Source organism: Brachyhypopomus gauderio, unplaced genomic scaffold (assembly GCF_052324685.1).
Source record: "Brachyhypopomus gauderio isolate BG-103 unplaced genomic scaffold, BGAUD_0.2 sc37, whole genome shotgun sequence".
NCBI classification, from domain to species: domain Eukaryota; kingdom Metazoa; phylum Chordata; class Actinopteri; order Gymnotiformes; family Hypopomidae; genus Brachyhypopomus; species Brachyhypopomus gauderio.
Genome location: NW_027506867.1, coordinates 3426362 through 3442570, shown reverse-complemented (window position 1 = coordinate 3442570; position 16209 = coordinate 3426362). Strand labels below are relative to the sequence as shown.

Here is a 16209-nt window from a genome sequence, read left to right as displayed (position 1 = left end):
GACCTCTGCTCAGATCCAGATCAGGTGAGGGGAGGCAGAATTTGGACCTGACTCATTTGGCAGAGACCAAACTAAATGTGTGTGTCTGTTAAGCGTATTTGGCCTCAGACAGGTTTTCTCAGGGTCCACTGAGTTTAAAAGGCATTACAATATGAGTAAAAAAATAAAAGCATTTTCAATTACAAATTTTAATTTGAATTACAAAATACATAAATCTCTTACCTCGACATACAATGACAACTTCTCACCTGCTCCTTGTTAGAAACATTCTGCATTCTGCCCATTCACCATACAGGATTAGAACCTTCTGACATATATGCATTTTACATACAATTATGTCATCACCATTAAATCTTTTAAACTGGTTTGAAATGGTTTATCATAGAATGAAAATGCCCAAATTTGAATAAAGACGTCCTGACAGTCCTGCTTTTGAAATTATTGTCTCTTATTGTCTCGTATTGGTTCATTTGGCAGTTTATTTCATATTTAGTAAATTATTTTGGATATTATTTTTTTTACGTACAGAAGATGAATTAATAGCACTACATATAAATAAGACGTTAAGGTGGCTGAGAAACAGAAGCTGATCTAAATTCTAAGTTCTAGATCTAAGTGCCATACCTGTTATATGCACCGTTATGTTGCAACAGGACTGAGGGAGGGAGCTCACACATCTGTTTCTGTGTCCGAGTACATCCTGTTCCAACGTGTTCTCACTGCAGCTTCTTCCCCCTGCAGACCTGCCTCGTCCAGCCAAGAGCTCCACTCCACTCTGGGGTGACTTCCATGTCCCACAGACAGACTGACCCTACTCTGCCCTTGTACACGTGCCAGTCATTATTCCGTGTGTGTATAAATGCATATGCATGTATCAATCGTACATATGTGTCAATCTATCTGTGTGTGGTTGGGTACGTGTGGGTACGTGCATGGACGTAATTTTGATTTCAAAAGTGGGGGGGGCATGGATTCGTCGCTATTTAAATATTTGGTTTTAACCGTAAAAACTGGGGGGGACCAAAACCGGCTTTTGAAAAAGTGGGGGGGACATGTCCCCCCCGTCCCCCCCCAAAATTACGTCCGTGGGTACGTGTTAGTGTGTGTGTGTGTGTGTGTGTGCGGCATGGCTGTTGTGCAGTACAGTAGGCAGTGTGGGTGAGAGGACTAGATTTTCTCCCTCTCGGAGGCGATGATGGCCACATGGTCTTTCTGCACTCAATAATGGAGCAACAATAGCACAGCAGCCCCAGCGGGACTGTTGCAGCCTTTCTGGGGGGTACAGAGCACGGCATCATGGGAAAGTGAACAGAATACTTATCCTTCAGGCTCTTACTATCTTTCTATCTTTCACTTCTGTCCTAAAGACTGAAGCAAAACCTCTGGCATTTGTTTTATTCATTGTTTACTTCTCCATTCTAAAAATTGTCATATTTACACAGATGCACGCGGGCCCTGGCGTGTGTTAACCTGCCCTCTATTTGATGAGCCATAAAAGGGGGGTTTGTGCAGTGTGTGGTGAAGCTTTTAACTGAATTAGATCTCATATTTTGCCCATCCTGTGCTCACGTTGTGCTTGTATTGGGAAGACGCCCTGCAAAACGTCCTGACACAGGGCTGGTGAAAGCCCCGCGATGAAAAAGCTCTGAATAAACCAACCTCAGAGAGACCTCAAATCTTGATGCTTCCTACAGCCAATGCCGCCCCCGCACACACACAAACACACACACACACACACACACACAAGCACGCACACGCATACACACAAACATACATACATACACATACACACTCCACAGCGTGTGGACAAGTTTGCATGTTATTGATGTGTGTGACAGGCCATGACAGCACACTCCATTCCTGCAGGGTCAGAGGTCAACTCAGAGGTGAGAGGTCATAGAGGAAACAAGCCCTTGGGCGACAGGGTGTGTGTAGAGGGGTTTGTCACCTAGACTGGGAGGGGGGCTTAAGTGTAGAATGATAGGAAGAGCTTGAAATTATGGAATGGGACAAGGTTTTGGAGTGTGTGAGATCAGATAATAACTCTGGCTCCTCGTCTGCTCGGTATTCTTGTTCTCTAAGCAGAGGATTTGAGTTTGGGGTCGAGCAGTTATCCTAGCTCAGCCATGATGTATATGAGTGCACCTCTGTGAGTGCACAGTAATCCTGCCCAATCCAGTAGTGTGTGTGTGTGTGTGAGTGTGTGTGTGTGTGTGTGTGTGTGTGTGTGAGTCCACATGCACTAATCCTGTCCTGTCAAGAGCTGTCTGCTTGCAGAAAAACATCACACGGGTGTTCTTGGCTTTTGCTGCCTTAATCAAACACAGTGCTTATCCAAACCACTGCTCCTCCTCCACTCCCCCTCCACCTCTCTCTCCCTCCCCACCTCCTCTTTTCCTCTCCACCCTTCTCCTCTCCTGTGGTATGTCGGGTCAGCAGGCTCCTCCTCCTCACGTTACAGGTCCTCTCAGCCTCTCTGCCATTGGCTGGGGCTTCTGTGCGGTGTAGTAACTTCTAATTATTTATATTCCGGCTGGCGGAATAGGCCGCTTCTCTTATCTCTCCGAGATCCACTTGGTTCTGGTAGATTTACACATGGCTGGATTGTCCTAAACATGCGTGTTAAAATGTTTTATCTGACTGCTGAGCTCTACAAGGTGAACCAACTTGCACGTTTGACTGTATCCGCACGCAGACTGAAGGTGCAAACTGACGCCAGGTCAGTACTCTTGCTGAATTAAGTCAATTCCATCCCATCCCCCTTTGGTCTCACTGTGGGCACAAACGGATCTTAATATTAACTGGTTCTGCAACGCTTTGCTGCCTTCTGATAGTCACTGGCCATTTACCTCTAGAGGTGGTATTATGTAGTTAAAACTTCCTTGAGCCTAATGAAGCAGTTCATTTAATTGGATTTCTTCCTTCTTTATTGTCCTCATGGTTCTGGTCTCTTTGTCTCCGTGTGCCTGCCCGACTGGTTCATTTTTTTTCTTTCCTTCTCTTCTCTCTCATTTTTTCCATCTCTTGCTCTGCTTCATGCTCTATAGCTGTGTATATTGGCTACATATGACCACAAGGGTTTGGGGAGTTTGATGGCCAGTCACATATCTGCCAGCACTTGGTGTTCTCTCTCTCTCTCTCTCTCTCTCTCTCTCTCTCTTTCTCTCTTTGTGTGTGTGTGTGTGTGTGTGTGTGTGTGTGTGTGTGTTTGTGTGAGCAAGAGAGTGATGTGAGTTTGTATGAGGGCGTTGGGTGTGTATGTGTGTGTGTGTATGTGTGTGCGAGTGTGTGTGTGTGTGTAGGGGAAGGGGCTTGTGTGGCCAATATAAGCTGTTATCAAATCCAACCATCAGTATCCACTTGAGTTCCACCCACTCCCCCGACAATACCTTATTCACCCCGTTTTTGTCTCTCTCTCTCTCTCTCTCTCTCTCTCTCTCTCTCTCTCTCTCTCTCTCTCTCTCTCTCTCTCTCTCTCTCTCTCCCCTCTCTCTCTCTCTCTCTCTCTCTCTCTCTCTCTCTCCCTCTCTCGCCCCCGCTCTCTAACCCTCAATAACCCTGCTCTTGGTTTATTAGCACCAGATTTTTCTGGATAAATAAAACTCTTGCTGTTTCCCCTGTCCCATCAAACCTCAGCCCTCACTAGTCCTGCGAGAGGGAGGTGTGCGTGCACAGACCCACAACGTATGCCACTTCATCTCAGCTTCGGTTCAAGTGTTTTGTGTATATGTTTTCGCCCGTGTATTTCCCTTGTGTAAGTCACAGCACATCTTGCCGTTACGAATGTAGCCATATGCTTTCGTACAGCATGAAAAATGAAGAAATCAGCTCAACATTTGCAGAAAATAATGTCCATCCCTCCTAGACAGACCATGGTGCTTGTGCATTTTGTTTGAAAATTAGAAGATTCCTGTGAGGAATATGAAGATGTGCCAATGAAAGACTTTTGGAGACATGGAGGTGTAGCTCCGCCCTCCTCTCCATGAAGCCTTCAGCCAGGAAGAAAGGCCTAAAGAAACACACCTATCATGGGGTTTCACACAGCAGCTGCTCTCAGAGATTGAGTTGTTGATTAAAAAAAAATGTGGCCTTCAGCAGTAACGGTGAAGTTCTGAGGCTCTGAGATAAAAAAGAGGTTGATGGTGGGGGATTGGCTGGTGGAGGGGGGAGGGGCTTGGCTCGGGGGCGGGGAATTAGCCCGAGGTCCTACCACCCACTCCCTCTCTTACTGTCCTGTCAATCACTCGTCCACTAGTTTAAAAGACTTTGGGCCTCACTCTCTGCGCTTATTTTGTGCAAAATTCTTTGTGTTCAAGTTACAATTTTAAAATAATTAAAGAGGTTTAGCACTGATATATTTAATATAGCATTTCTGTTGTTTTACACTTACATTTGCGATGCAGGGTTAACAGCAGCTCTCCCACTGCTTACAGACAGCACTGCTCAGTCCATTGTGTCTTAGGGACATCCCCTCCCCTCCACTCCCTTTAAACTTCACGTCTTTGCCAGTCGTTCTCCTGTGTCACTCCCGCAAAAAGTACACGAGTGATTTTACAATGTCCCAGTGTTATAATACGCTGCATCACTGTGGGGAAGTGATTCAGGGTGAGTTAATTCTCTGCTTCTCTGCTTAAGATGGTTTCACAGCTCTGAATTTGTAGAAATGTATTCTGGGGTGGTCACAACTTTTTTTTTTCTTTCATGACCAGTGTAACCAATCAACCAGTTCAATCCAGTAATCTAAATGCCTTGTCATCATACCACTGTTTCACCCCACTGTATAACTCGGTTGTTTTATTATACTGCATTACTTTGTTTTACTCTACTGTTTGTTTTACTCTACCGTCACTCCACTGTAAGACGTTCTGCGCTACTATATCACTCCACTGTATCGCTCAATTGTTTTACTCTACTGTCACTCCTTTGTTTCACTCCCTTGTTTTACTCTACTGTCTCACTCTATTGCATCTCTACACTGCTAGGTTAGTCTCAGTTACAGCCGGCACACTGCCGGATTTTCATGGCCTGATGTGAAGTTCTGCGGTGATCTCTGAGTCTGTCCTGCAACACCCAATGATGTGTTGACATGCATTCTTGTTAAGGTTACGGTAAACCTTTAATATCCTTTAATGACATTCTACCTCCAGTTGGCAGTGCTAGTGTGGGGTTTGCCTAGGAATGGGTCATGTGACCCAGGTACAGGTGCACACGGTGCTGGCATGGGATTGGTCTAGGAATGGGTCATGTGATCCAGGTACAGGTACCACAATGAAGGCACATGATAGGAGGGTCAGTTTATAATGACACATGTTAAGCCTTGTTAACACATTGACCCTGTCATAGGTGCTGCAGGTGCTGGGTCTGTCCTGTGTGTATCTTGTATGTAATTTCATTTATCTAAACTACACATTTGGCCACAAAGTGTGTTAACATCATATAGCCTGCACACAATTTGTAAGGACAAATTATATCTCTGGCAATTTCTCCCAATCTCTCTCAATCTCTCTCATCTATCTCATACCTTGCTGGTTTTAATAACCATTTACTGCCAAACCATCCCTGTCCTGTCCAGACCGGATTGACAGCTGAAGGAGAAAAATATAATGTTTGCTTATTAGTTCAATAAAAAATGTAGTTGTTATAAGTCCAGTATAGCATTACTGTAATGTGATATAAAATGACATGAAGGTGCTGTTACCTAGCTACCCAAATTCAGCTGTATTTATTTGGATGTTGTAACACACACTGTCACTTGATACTTAGGTAGCTAACCACTTGCCTTTATGAAAAGTTGAATTAGTTTAATACTACCAATGTCAATAATGTCTAACGGCAATGCTAGTAAAATGTGTAAATTGTTTTCAATTGGATCAAGGACACAGATGTTGTGTGCTGAGATTCAGTATTGTCTTTATAGACATGGAGCCTAATGTCAGGCAAACACTAGTGATCCATACTGGCTGTGGTGTCAGGTCCTAGTGAAAACTGATTGGGACCATACTGGGCCAGTATCTGTGTTGGGGGTATGTGTCTGTGTGTGTGTGTGTGTGTGTGGTGGGGGGTATCTGGACTTTATTAGTGCTCTGTCATCACTGTTGCATGGTGCACATACCTGAGCACTGACTTCTTTCTACAGATTGACCTTAGTCAAACCATTTATTCTGTAACCAGGGTTACTAAACACAACAGGACTCATGCAGGGAAGCAGGAATGATGAGAGAGAGGGAGAGGGAGAAATGGAGAGAGAGAGAAAGAGGGAGAGGGAGGGATATATATATAGAGAGAGATAGATAGAGAGAGAGAGAGAGAGAGAGAGAGAGAGAGAGGGAGGGAGGGAGGCATGGGATAAAAAAGAAGAAAGTAAGAGTGTTTGAACAGTAGGAGTTTGTGAGTGATCAGTCTTAAAACAGAATACCCAAATTTGCTGACACTGGTAATGAATGAATGCTGGAGCCGCTTACCAAACAAGCCCATTGTTTGCATTTTGGATGTAGAGTCCCATTAAGATGGAGCCGTCGTGTATGTGGGAGGACTGAGTGTGGCCCTGGGAAACACTTAAAGTCCAACCAAACAAAGCGAAAATGGCCGACAGTGAACAAACAGCAGCTGTGATAATCGGACATTATTGTTGGCCATAATTAGGCACTTTTGTCTCTTTTGCTGTAATGTTACTTAAATTTGGGGCAGTGCATTGCAACATCTGTTCAAGACAAACAGAACCCCTTTTAAACACAAAAAAACAATTGCTATTTCCAGAAATGGGTCCAGTGTATCTCAGATGAGAGTTGGGGGCTTGACCTACAGTATATGTGTCAAGTGTCTTTGAGTACATGTGCTGACCTGGGATCAGCATCTTTGTATATGTGTTATCAAACTCGTGAGGAATGAGAAAATGAAAAGGCAAAGACTGATCCTAGAACAGCTCTCCAACTCTAAATGAGTTATTGAAAACATCAGAACACTGTTGTTTTACATCCTGCACTTTGTTGCACAATCGAATTTTGCCAAGAAATAAAGAACACTGACTAAAGCAGTTTTTTTTTTATCCCTTTGTATTGTATTTAAGACACAACTTTGCTTTTTTACAACACAAATGAATGTGTTTTTACATTAAGACAAAAAAAACTAGGTTTTGTATACACAAAACATTACAGAGAAAATAACAAACTTCCCAAAGCAAACAGGGAACTTGAAAGCGGGCTTGAGAATATTTTAAATAGTTTTGGTCCCTCGCACTGTGTGAAGCGGCTCTTCTGTCAAGTTTAAATGTTTGGACGTGCCTGGTGCCCGCACCATCTGTGTGGACTTGGCGGACTTGTGTAACTCCAGAACCTATGGGGACTGTAGCCAGGCCAAAGCAATCAGCACAGGAGCCCAATACACCATTTCCATTACGTCTGACTGGTGAATTCTGTTGCCATAATGTTCCAGGCTGGGTTTTTCCGGCACAGATCAAGTCTTCTTTCAAAGAATACAACCCACTGATTCCTGTGCCAATAACACCACAAAACTTGTCTTGATGTCCTGAAGTTGAATCTGAGCATTGCAGGTCGTGACCAGAGCTGTTAGAGATCTTCCGAACTCCTGCCAAATATCCTTAGGTCGGTGGGTATTCATAACAATGATGAAGTCATGGCAACAGACAAAGACCCTGCGGTGTGGGAGGCCCTGAATGATATTATGGTCTGTGGGGAGCTGTCACTGAAAATCATTTAGTCTAAGACCAGGCCCGATATTGGTCTGTAAAACCAGCCTGCTGTACAATAACTGGCAAATCCTACATGTTTGTAAACACTCACTTTCAAGCAAAATCTCCCTGCCACATCGGGGTTCCTTCTGTTGTTTACCTCTGTATTTGAACTTGAGAACAAACAGCAAAATAGCTTTGCCTTCTTTAGTGTTACAACATGACCATAATTCTCAGCTCCAGGCAGACTATGCATAAACACAAAGTTCACATGGCTTTGAACCATTTCCATAGCTTCTGTCAGCAGATGCCACACACACAGTAAGCAAACTCTTGGGACTAACTTCCTACGACTTACTCAGTCAGAAGGCAGGAAGCCACTACACTTAGTTTGGACTTCCCTTACAGTTCCCTATGTATTCTTTGTCTGTACTATGTGTGAGTGTACTATGTCTACAAAACACTTTTTTAAAGAAGTGATTGAAAAGACTTTAGCTTGAATTAGCAACATCACTTCTGCCCAGAACCATGTCCGCAGTGAACTGAGGTTTTGAGGTATGGACCTGTTCTGGGGATTTGGAGTCTTCATTGGGTGGTTATACTGGTTAAACTGATGAACTAGTTCTCCTATAGAGCTGTGCTGGGTAATCATGAAACCATGGTGATCTGTTAAAAATACTTTATAGATCATTGTTTTAATGATAAAAAGTAATGTGAGAAATTGAACATTCAGTTGTCGACAGAAAACAGTTGACTGGTAATGTGAGAGTGTTTCATAGTTTTGTTACACTGTAATAATATAAAACAATGCCAGAGTGAACAACTTGCTGGAGAGCAGACTGTGAATCAGCCTTTTTTAAATGCATGAAAATGTTTGCTAATTGCTAATTGTCTTACAATCACTAAAGCAAAACACACAAAGGTGGCACTTTGAGATTTCAGGATATAAAACCTTAGAAAAATAAAACATCAGCCGGAACAAAGAACCCTTCACATAAACAACACAAACTACAGCAAATGGGTAAACAGTCTCTTCATCATGTTACAGTTTTTCTTTCACAGCAAACTCTATAAAAAGCCTGAAGAAGGAGAGGATTGTGGGTATTTCTGAAGCTGCAGCATGAATGTAAGGTGTTGACTGGCTGTCTCTGTTTTAGGCCTTTTGAAGACTCTAAAAGCTCGAATCAGTGCACGGTTTCTTGAAGGAGCAGAGACCCTCACAGACTCCCATCTCAAGACGGTGCCTGTCTTTCTAGAGGAAAAGAGATCCCCTCGTAAGTCCTTTTTAGAAAACTAGTCAATCTCTTCAACGCCAACGAGAGCTGAATGTGGTCTTTTCTTAAACTGAAGTAATTGCATTGACATTCATCCTCAGTTCAAGACCGTGGTGTCGCACATATGTCAGCAAAGGATAAACAACAAGTGGTGAGCTTGCCTAGATAGACAAATCCGATCATGCACAGGGAAGAAAGCTAGCAGTCTTAAGGTAGATGTTTCAGAAGTGTTTCAAGTTCTTCCCCCTACCCTTGGTTGTCCGGCTCTCCACACAATCTCAGTAACAGCATCTCTAAACACTGTGTCATGCTTCTCAGCAACATACCATTCCATGACGTGTACCTTCTACTTGCATTAGAGAGCGAGGCAGTTGAAGACTGACATTTGTTTTTACATGTAAAAAGGCACTTTTGATTCAGCATTGTTGAATACCTTAGTTGGCAATTGCACAAAAGTCAGTATTAACACTGACAAAAGTTAAAAATGTTTCAAACTGCTCATCTGCCCAACGGAAAATCTGCTTGAACGCCTCACCCGCCAGCAGGGGGTTAATGGAGGACAGCGCCCTCTAGAGTCTGGAGGTCTGAGCAGCACATTTTTGCATTTTAAAAAAATGACGATGTTCTGCCATCTATGTTGTTGTTGGCTGGAAAGTGTTCTTGGATAAGCGGGACACCATAGTCCATACTGTTCTGACACACTGGTGAGCAGGGCATGATCTCAGACTGTTTCTGAGGTCCTGTCCCATTTTCCAGGAATGTTTTCACTCCATCAAGCTCAAACGGAACCGGCTCACCTAGATCCATGTCTACGGGAGACTTGGCCCTTCTCTTCCGTAAAACCACCACCACTGCTGCTACTATGGCCACCGCCATCACCACAGACATGGCCACCAGTACTGGTACGAGAGTGGAAGAAGGTTCGCTCTTGTTCATGCTGGGTTCATGAGGAGGGGGTGAGATTTCGGCAGTGCGAGCTTCCATGCAGGAGCTCACGGTCTGCTCCACGGGCTCCCCAAGTGGACTGGCACATACAAAGTACGTGCAGTTGGGCTGCAACCCTCTCAGCGTGTACTCTGGGTAGGAAGCAGGCACGTTGAGCTGGAGGGGTCTGCGGTCCGGGCCGGACAGGTTCCGGTACGTCAGGCGGATCCCGCGTATGTACGGATGGGAGTCGATGTAACGACGCAGATCCAGGGAGATGGAGGTGCTGGTGACGTGATGGGAGCTGATGTTGTCTGGTGCTGCTGTAGTGACCATCACCACAGAGACCCTTGGGGACAACGGAGGAGGGTGGATCTCACGCTGGCCCTCGCAGTATGTTCCAAATGTTCCCGGGGGGCATAAGCAGTCCAGCTGGCCCCGCTGGTCAAACCTGCATGTGCCCCCGTTCAGACAGATGCTCGGCGGGCACATGTGCTCCTCTGCATTGCTTGGAGGGGGAGGGGTCTCGGATGGGAGACGCTGACCCACGTCATCCGGCTGCTCATCCAGATCGCCGGGGAGGAGAGGAGGGAGGGGTTGTGTGGTGCCTGCAGCAGTGGTGGGATCTGGAATGTTCCGCTCGCTGCTGGTGGTGAGAGTGTTGGACAGGTCGGTGCTGGTGGTGGGACAGCCAAAGTCCTTTTGCTCCAGCTCTGCGAGCATCCGGCCAGCATTAACAGGAGGGAAGTGACAACGCATATCTTCCTTCCGACCAAGGTCCACTTTCTTCTCTTTGAGCCAGCCAGGGAACCAGGCGAGTGGACAGAGACAGTTGAAGGGGTTTTCAGCAGCTGTGAGGTGCTGCAGTCTGGGGAACGTCTGGAAAAAGCCCACAGGGAAGCCTTGTAGGTTCAGGTTACTCAAGTCGAGGTTCAGTAGCCCCACCAAGTTCCGGAAGTCCTCTTGTTTGAGCGGGCCAATAGGGTTAGACGTCAGGTTAAGGTTGGTCAGCCCCTTTGCCGATCTCAGAGCAGGTGGCATCTCTGCCAGCTTGTTCTGGGACACATCCAGCTCATGGAGGTTTTTCAGATTTCCCATCAACCCTTCATCCAAAGTGGTAAGCCCCAGCCCAGCGATCTTCAGAGATTCCAGGTGTGGCGTCTGCAGATCAGCAGGTCCAGGTGCTGGGATACTGTTGAAGCTTAGGTCCAGCAGTAGCAACTTGGGCAGCTGTAAAGCAGGAAGCACACTGATCTGATTGCCCTGTAGCTTTAGCTCCAACAGATGCTCCAGGCCCCTAAATGCAGCCGAGTGGATGATCTGGATGTTGTTGTTATGGAGGTACAATCTCTCCAGCTTCACCAACCCGGCAAAGCTGTCCCTCGTTATGTGGGTAATGGAGTTTGAGGAGAGGTCCATGTTGTGCAGGGAGGTTAGAGAGCTGAACACCCCATCAGGGATCTCTGCCAACTTGTTCTGGCTGAGATCCAGCATCTCCAGCTTAGCCAGACCTAGGAAGTCCTGCTGCTTAAGGGATCTGATGCCATTCTGGAACACATAGAGCTTTTGTGTGGAGGAGGGCACGTTAAGGGGCAAGGAGGAGGAACGCCGCTGACTGCAGAAGATGGTCTCACTGAAGCAGGAGCAATCCTGAGGACACGAGCTGTGGCAGTGCCCAGGCAGCACCAGCAGGGGGAGCAGGAGGATCCGCCACACAGGGGCACTGCGCTGCGTCATTGTCCCACTCTACTCTCCTACAAAACAGAGAAAAAGCAATGAAATCTCCTGCACATTACATATAGATTATTTGCTAGACACAAACACTGCACTTTGTATGCTCAGGCACATGCAGAAAAAAAATCAACAGTAACATTTTAATTACTCTTTTATAAGATTGTGACTAAGAGAACTTTCTTAATCAAATAAACATCTTGGAGAAATCCTTCTGGATACTGCCAGTGACATCAGTGTACTGTGACTAACACCACTGAGACTCTTCCTGTAGGATTTGTCTACCAATAGTCTGTGGTTGATGGTTGTTGCACTGTTGACCTGGCCAGGGTGACAGACACTGTCTAACAGATTCTACAGTTTCTTGGCCAAGTATTCAAGCAAGGCTTAGGTCCCTGGCACTGAGAGTGTTCAGGGCAGGTCATGCACTCCCACACACACTCACACACACACACACACAAACAAACAAACCTAGCTGGCGTCATAAAGACAGGAAACAGACAAGCAAATAAACATGCGGTAAAGGGAGAATGAATCTGTCACCCCTCTGCCACAGAAATACCAGCCACAATCGGTTACAGTTACATCCACGTGTACACGCGAGCACATGAGACATGAGTGTGTGGGGCACCGTTTTGGTTTTTTCTTTCTCAACACTGATACGGCTAATGTAGCCCAAGCTCATACACAACACTGAAAATACAAAAAATTTATCATTTCTGGCCCCTTTGTCCAACCCCATCGCAGCAACGCGTCATCGAGCTGGGAACTCTGGACGGCTGCTGCTGGCAGCTTTGTGAACGCTCTGTGATAGCTGCTATCTGCTATTGCCAAGGCTGAGTCTGTGCCGCACACGCTCTCTCTCTCTCTCTCTCTCTCTCTCTCCCTCTCTCTTGCGTTCAGCTATCTCCTCGCTCTCTCAACCCACTTTCTACCTACTCTACATTGTTTTGTAGCGTAACGGGCGTCTGAAGTCGGAGGTCTTGAAGTGTTATATTTCCTGATGGATGGAGTGCTAAGGCAAACTCCCCCCCCCAATAACCACTGTCTCTCCAGCACACCCCTGCCCCCATCCGCTGTCTGTCTCTCTCTCTCTGTCTGTCTCTCTGTCTCATGAAGCAGAATCCCACCAGCAAGGCAGGAATTTTCCAATAACTCTAAAAATCCGTCTTGAGTAGGATGGATGAAAATGGCTCTCTGGGTAAAATAGGGGCCCTTGTTCTAATACATTTCACTCTCTTACTCTATTTCACTCTCATTCTGTTTCACTCTCTCCTTCTATATCACTGTCTCTAGCTCTTTGTTCCCCTCTTCCCCATATTGTCAACTTATTGCCAGTGATACCTCAATATTGTCATCCTTTAATAAGAGAGAGCAGGGGAGAGATATGAAGAGAAGCTGATTCTGTAGGTGAAGCTAAATCACAGTTATCATAACAGGTGTTACGTCAAGATGTGTCCTCATCACTAGTTAATTATGAAGATCACACTATTGATCCCTTCTGCGCTGGTGTTACACACTAGCGTGTGCTCGGACCACTCAGACTCTGCTCTCTGAGGCATTCGAGCAATCTCAGTGGCCTTTCATTTCTCAGTGGTGAGGCAGTCAGGCTGGCTGTTGTTGCACTGGTGCATTCTGGGAAGGGGACTGTGATGTTTTATTTATTCTCTGCTGGGCAGCTATTGGTCACGTAGGAACCATGATTTCGACTTCATCTTATTATAACATTTTATCATGACATCATAGTATTTTTGCACAAATTGAGTGCATTTACATTCCTATCTCTCTCCTATGTGAATTTGGACACACACATTAAATATATATAGTAATATATTGCATGTAAATTACATATATACCTTTGTCATACAAATACAATATAAAGACACACAAAACCCTCATGTAGCCCATCAGTCATTCTTCTTCAATGTGTGAAATCTCTCTTTGTTTGGTAGTATGAACCAGAATGTGACTCTGTCTGTACCAGGTGTACCCCACTTCAGTCTTGAACATTCATTATTCTGCAGACCTTAGTTAAAACCCCAGTCCAGCACACATGATCCAAACTGGAACAAAAATCTGTAAGGTGGTTGCCCCCTTCTGAACTCGGGAAGCCCTGGTCAAGTCCTTGCGATGTCTCTACAGTAAACTCTTCCAGAACAGCATCATAACTGAGAATTGCAGTCATGTAATGAAGTTCACTTCTTACTGCCCATCCCACTTACAGCTGACTGGATATTTGAGCTTTTGCATAAACAACTAAATCCTGTGTTTTCTAAACAAATGGCGGGGTGAACGTGAACTTTGACCCTTAGTTCTTGTAGTGAAATGGAGATCTCAGATAGGGGTCACAGCGGTTAGGCCTTTGATGTATGCGAACAGCTGGGTGTGGCCAGAGCGTGTGCACTGTGCATGTGTACATTCAGTCTCATGTGCTGTCAGATCACAGCTGGATTGTGTTACCCAGAATGCACTGGGCCAGTGCCTCAGAATGACAGCATGTAGCAGAAACACGCTGAAGTATTTTTTTTCTTTCTTTCTTCCTCTTCTGCTGTAAGCACTGCACCAATTACTATTAATAAGATCTAAAACCATCATTATCATCAGCACCCAGTTACTTAATGTTGTGGCATTTTAGTCATTCATAAATGCAGAGGAACAATAAGCTCCCGAAACAAAACCAGCACGGAAGTGAGCCAGACACATTTGACCACGAGACAATTAAAACTTAAGTTGGAAACTTGTGCGACTGGAAAGCCAGTTTGGGCCACAACAGACACTAGCCAATGACATTGCGCTAAATCAGCTCTATTTGCTATGAGCTTTGTTTCCATACGACTTGTTGGCACACTCAGGGCGGAGCTTGTGGTGGCTGCCATGTGACTTTTTGGCAAACTCAGGGCGGAGCCTGGGGCAGCTGCCATATTGGTTTTGTTGGAGTGTGGCTTTAATCAGGGCTCTTCTATAGAACGGGATACAATTGGATAAAAACACAAGGCCCAAACTACACACTCATCCCCAAATCAAACACATGCCCTATGACCACACACACACACACACACACACACACACACACACACACACACACACACACACACACACACACACAGATATAACACCATTTAAACACACAAAGACAGACATTCAGTGGATTAAGAGGTTCACAGCCTGAAGCAGATGATATAAAACAGAGAGCAACCCATTATGTATGGCCCAGGGCTGCACAAGTTAGTGTTAAACCAAGTGTGTGTGTGTGTGTGTGTGTGTGTATGTGTGTGTTTGCAATGCATGCATGTGTGCACACTTCAAACACTGCTTTCATCTCTTTCCCTGTGTCTCACACACATAACCTACCTGGCTCAGGTTCTCAGGTTCCTCTTTGTCCGCTCTGGATGTGTGCACATGTGGGTATGTGTGTCAGTGTGTATGACTGAGTGAAACATGACCTCTTAGGAACATGGCAAAACACAGCCAGAACATCTCAAACCTGCCACCAACACTACAGGCTGTCATTCATCCTTTTATATATATTTATATATGTGTGTGTGTGTGTGTGTGTGTGTATGTGGGAGAGATTAAATAAATGGCAAGGTTTCCAGAGGTCAGTGCAATCCTAACACCACCACCTTGCAGTGCTGGCATGTAATGCAGACGATAGGCTTTAGAGTACACTGGGTGAAGTGACGTTTTGGTCACACTCCAATAGTAATGCCAGACTGAAGTTCAAAAACTTGACAGTGTGCACCATGAGCTTATTTTAATTTTTTTCAAACCGAACATCAAAATGGGGTAGAATGGTGGTTTTAGTGCGATGTTCTGTGACATTCAGATGGTCAGAATATGGCATAAACAACATGAAAGTATGGGTCCTTCCTTCCTGGTTTATATCAGTGGTGGTGATGGTGTAGGGGATCTTTTCTTGGCAGACTTTGGGCCCCTTAATACCAAAAGACCATTGTTTAAACAGCACAGTCAGCATTGTTGCTGACCATGTCCAACCCTTTATGACCACAGTGTTCCCATCTCCTAAAGCGACTTCCTACAGGAGAACGCGCCATATCACAAAGCTCAAAATCACCTCAAACTGGTGCCTGGATATTGTTCTATACTATACTAAATGGTCTCTACAGTCACCAGATCTCCAATAGAGCACTTTTGTGATGTAGTGGAACGGGACGATTGTTTCGTGATGTGTATATGCAAAGAAGTTCCACATAGTGGAACCAGAATAACTGACTCAGGAGTACAAACACATATGGTGTGTGCGTGTGTGTGTGTGTGTGTGTGTGTGTGTGTGTGTGTGTGTGTGTGTGTGTGTGTGTGTGTGTGTGCGTGCGTGTGTATGGCTGCCCCTACCCAGGTTACAAGCGTCCAGCCAGACGTAATGAAACTCATAACTGACACATTCTGCTCCACCCAGCTTGCTAACAGCGCTCACACAAAGACACAGGACCTCACATATTCTAAGAATCTGACAGAGTGACATATTTCTCTTCCACTGTTTTCTTCATCACTCAGTAACGTTCTCTTCCCCTGACAATCACATTATCTGTCCTCCAGTGTATGAAATGCCTGACTTTCCTTTACAGCATTTAT

At 45.2% G+C, this 16209-nt stretch overlaps 1 protein-coding gene and 1 long non-coding RNA gene across 16 annotated transcripts in view; one reads left to right on the top strand and one right to left on the bottom strand.

Moving 5' to 3' along the window:
- The window catches only part of LOC143485563 (uncharacterized), a 97971-nt gene that overhangs the window by 31686 nt on the left and 50076 nt on the right, over positions 1–16209 (top strand). For 7 of the 15 annotated variants that reach the window (XR_013122939.1, XR_013122938.1, XR_013122932.1 and 4 more), the window contains one exon: positions 8845–8961. The exons of 3 other annotated variants lie outside the window; for them this stretch is intronic. This is a non-coding gene — a long non-coding RNA (uncharacterized LOC143485563). Of the gene's footprint in view, positions 1–8746; positions 8962–16209 lie in introns of those variants that run through there. 5 more of the 15 variants (XR_013122929.1, XR_013122930.1, XR_013122926.1 and 2 more) reach the window with 2 other exon arrangements.
- Positions 8959–16209, bottom strand: part of vasna (vasorin a) — a 14100-nt gene continuing 6849 nt past the window's right edge. The window contains exon 2 of the mRNA XM_076985014.1: positions 8959–11639. Within this exon, the coding sequence (XP_076841129.1) occupies positions 9568–11622 (2055 nt within the window). The 5' untranslated portion in view covers positions 11623–11639 and the 3' untranslated portion in view covers positions 8959–9567. The remainder of the gene's footprint in view (positions 11640–16209) is intronic.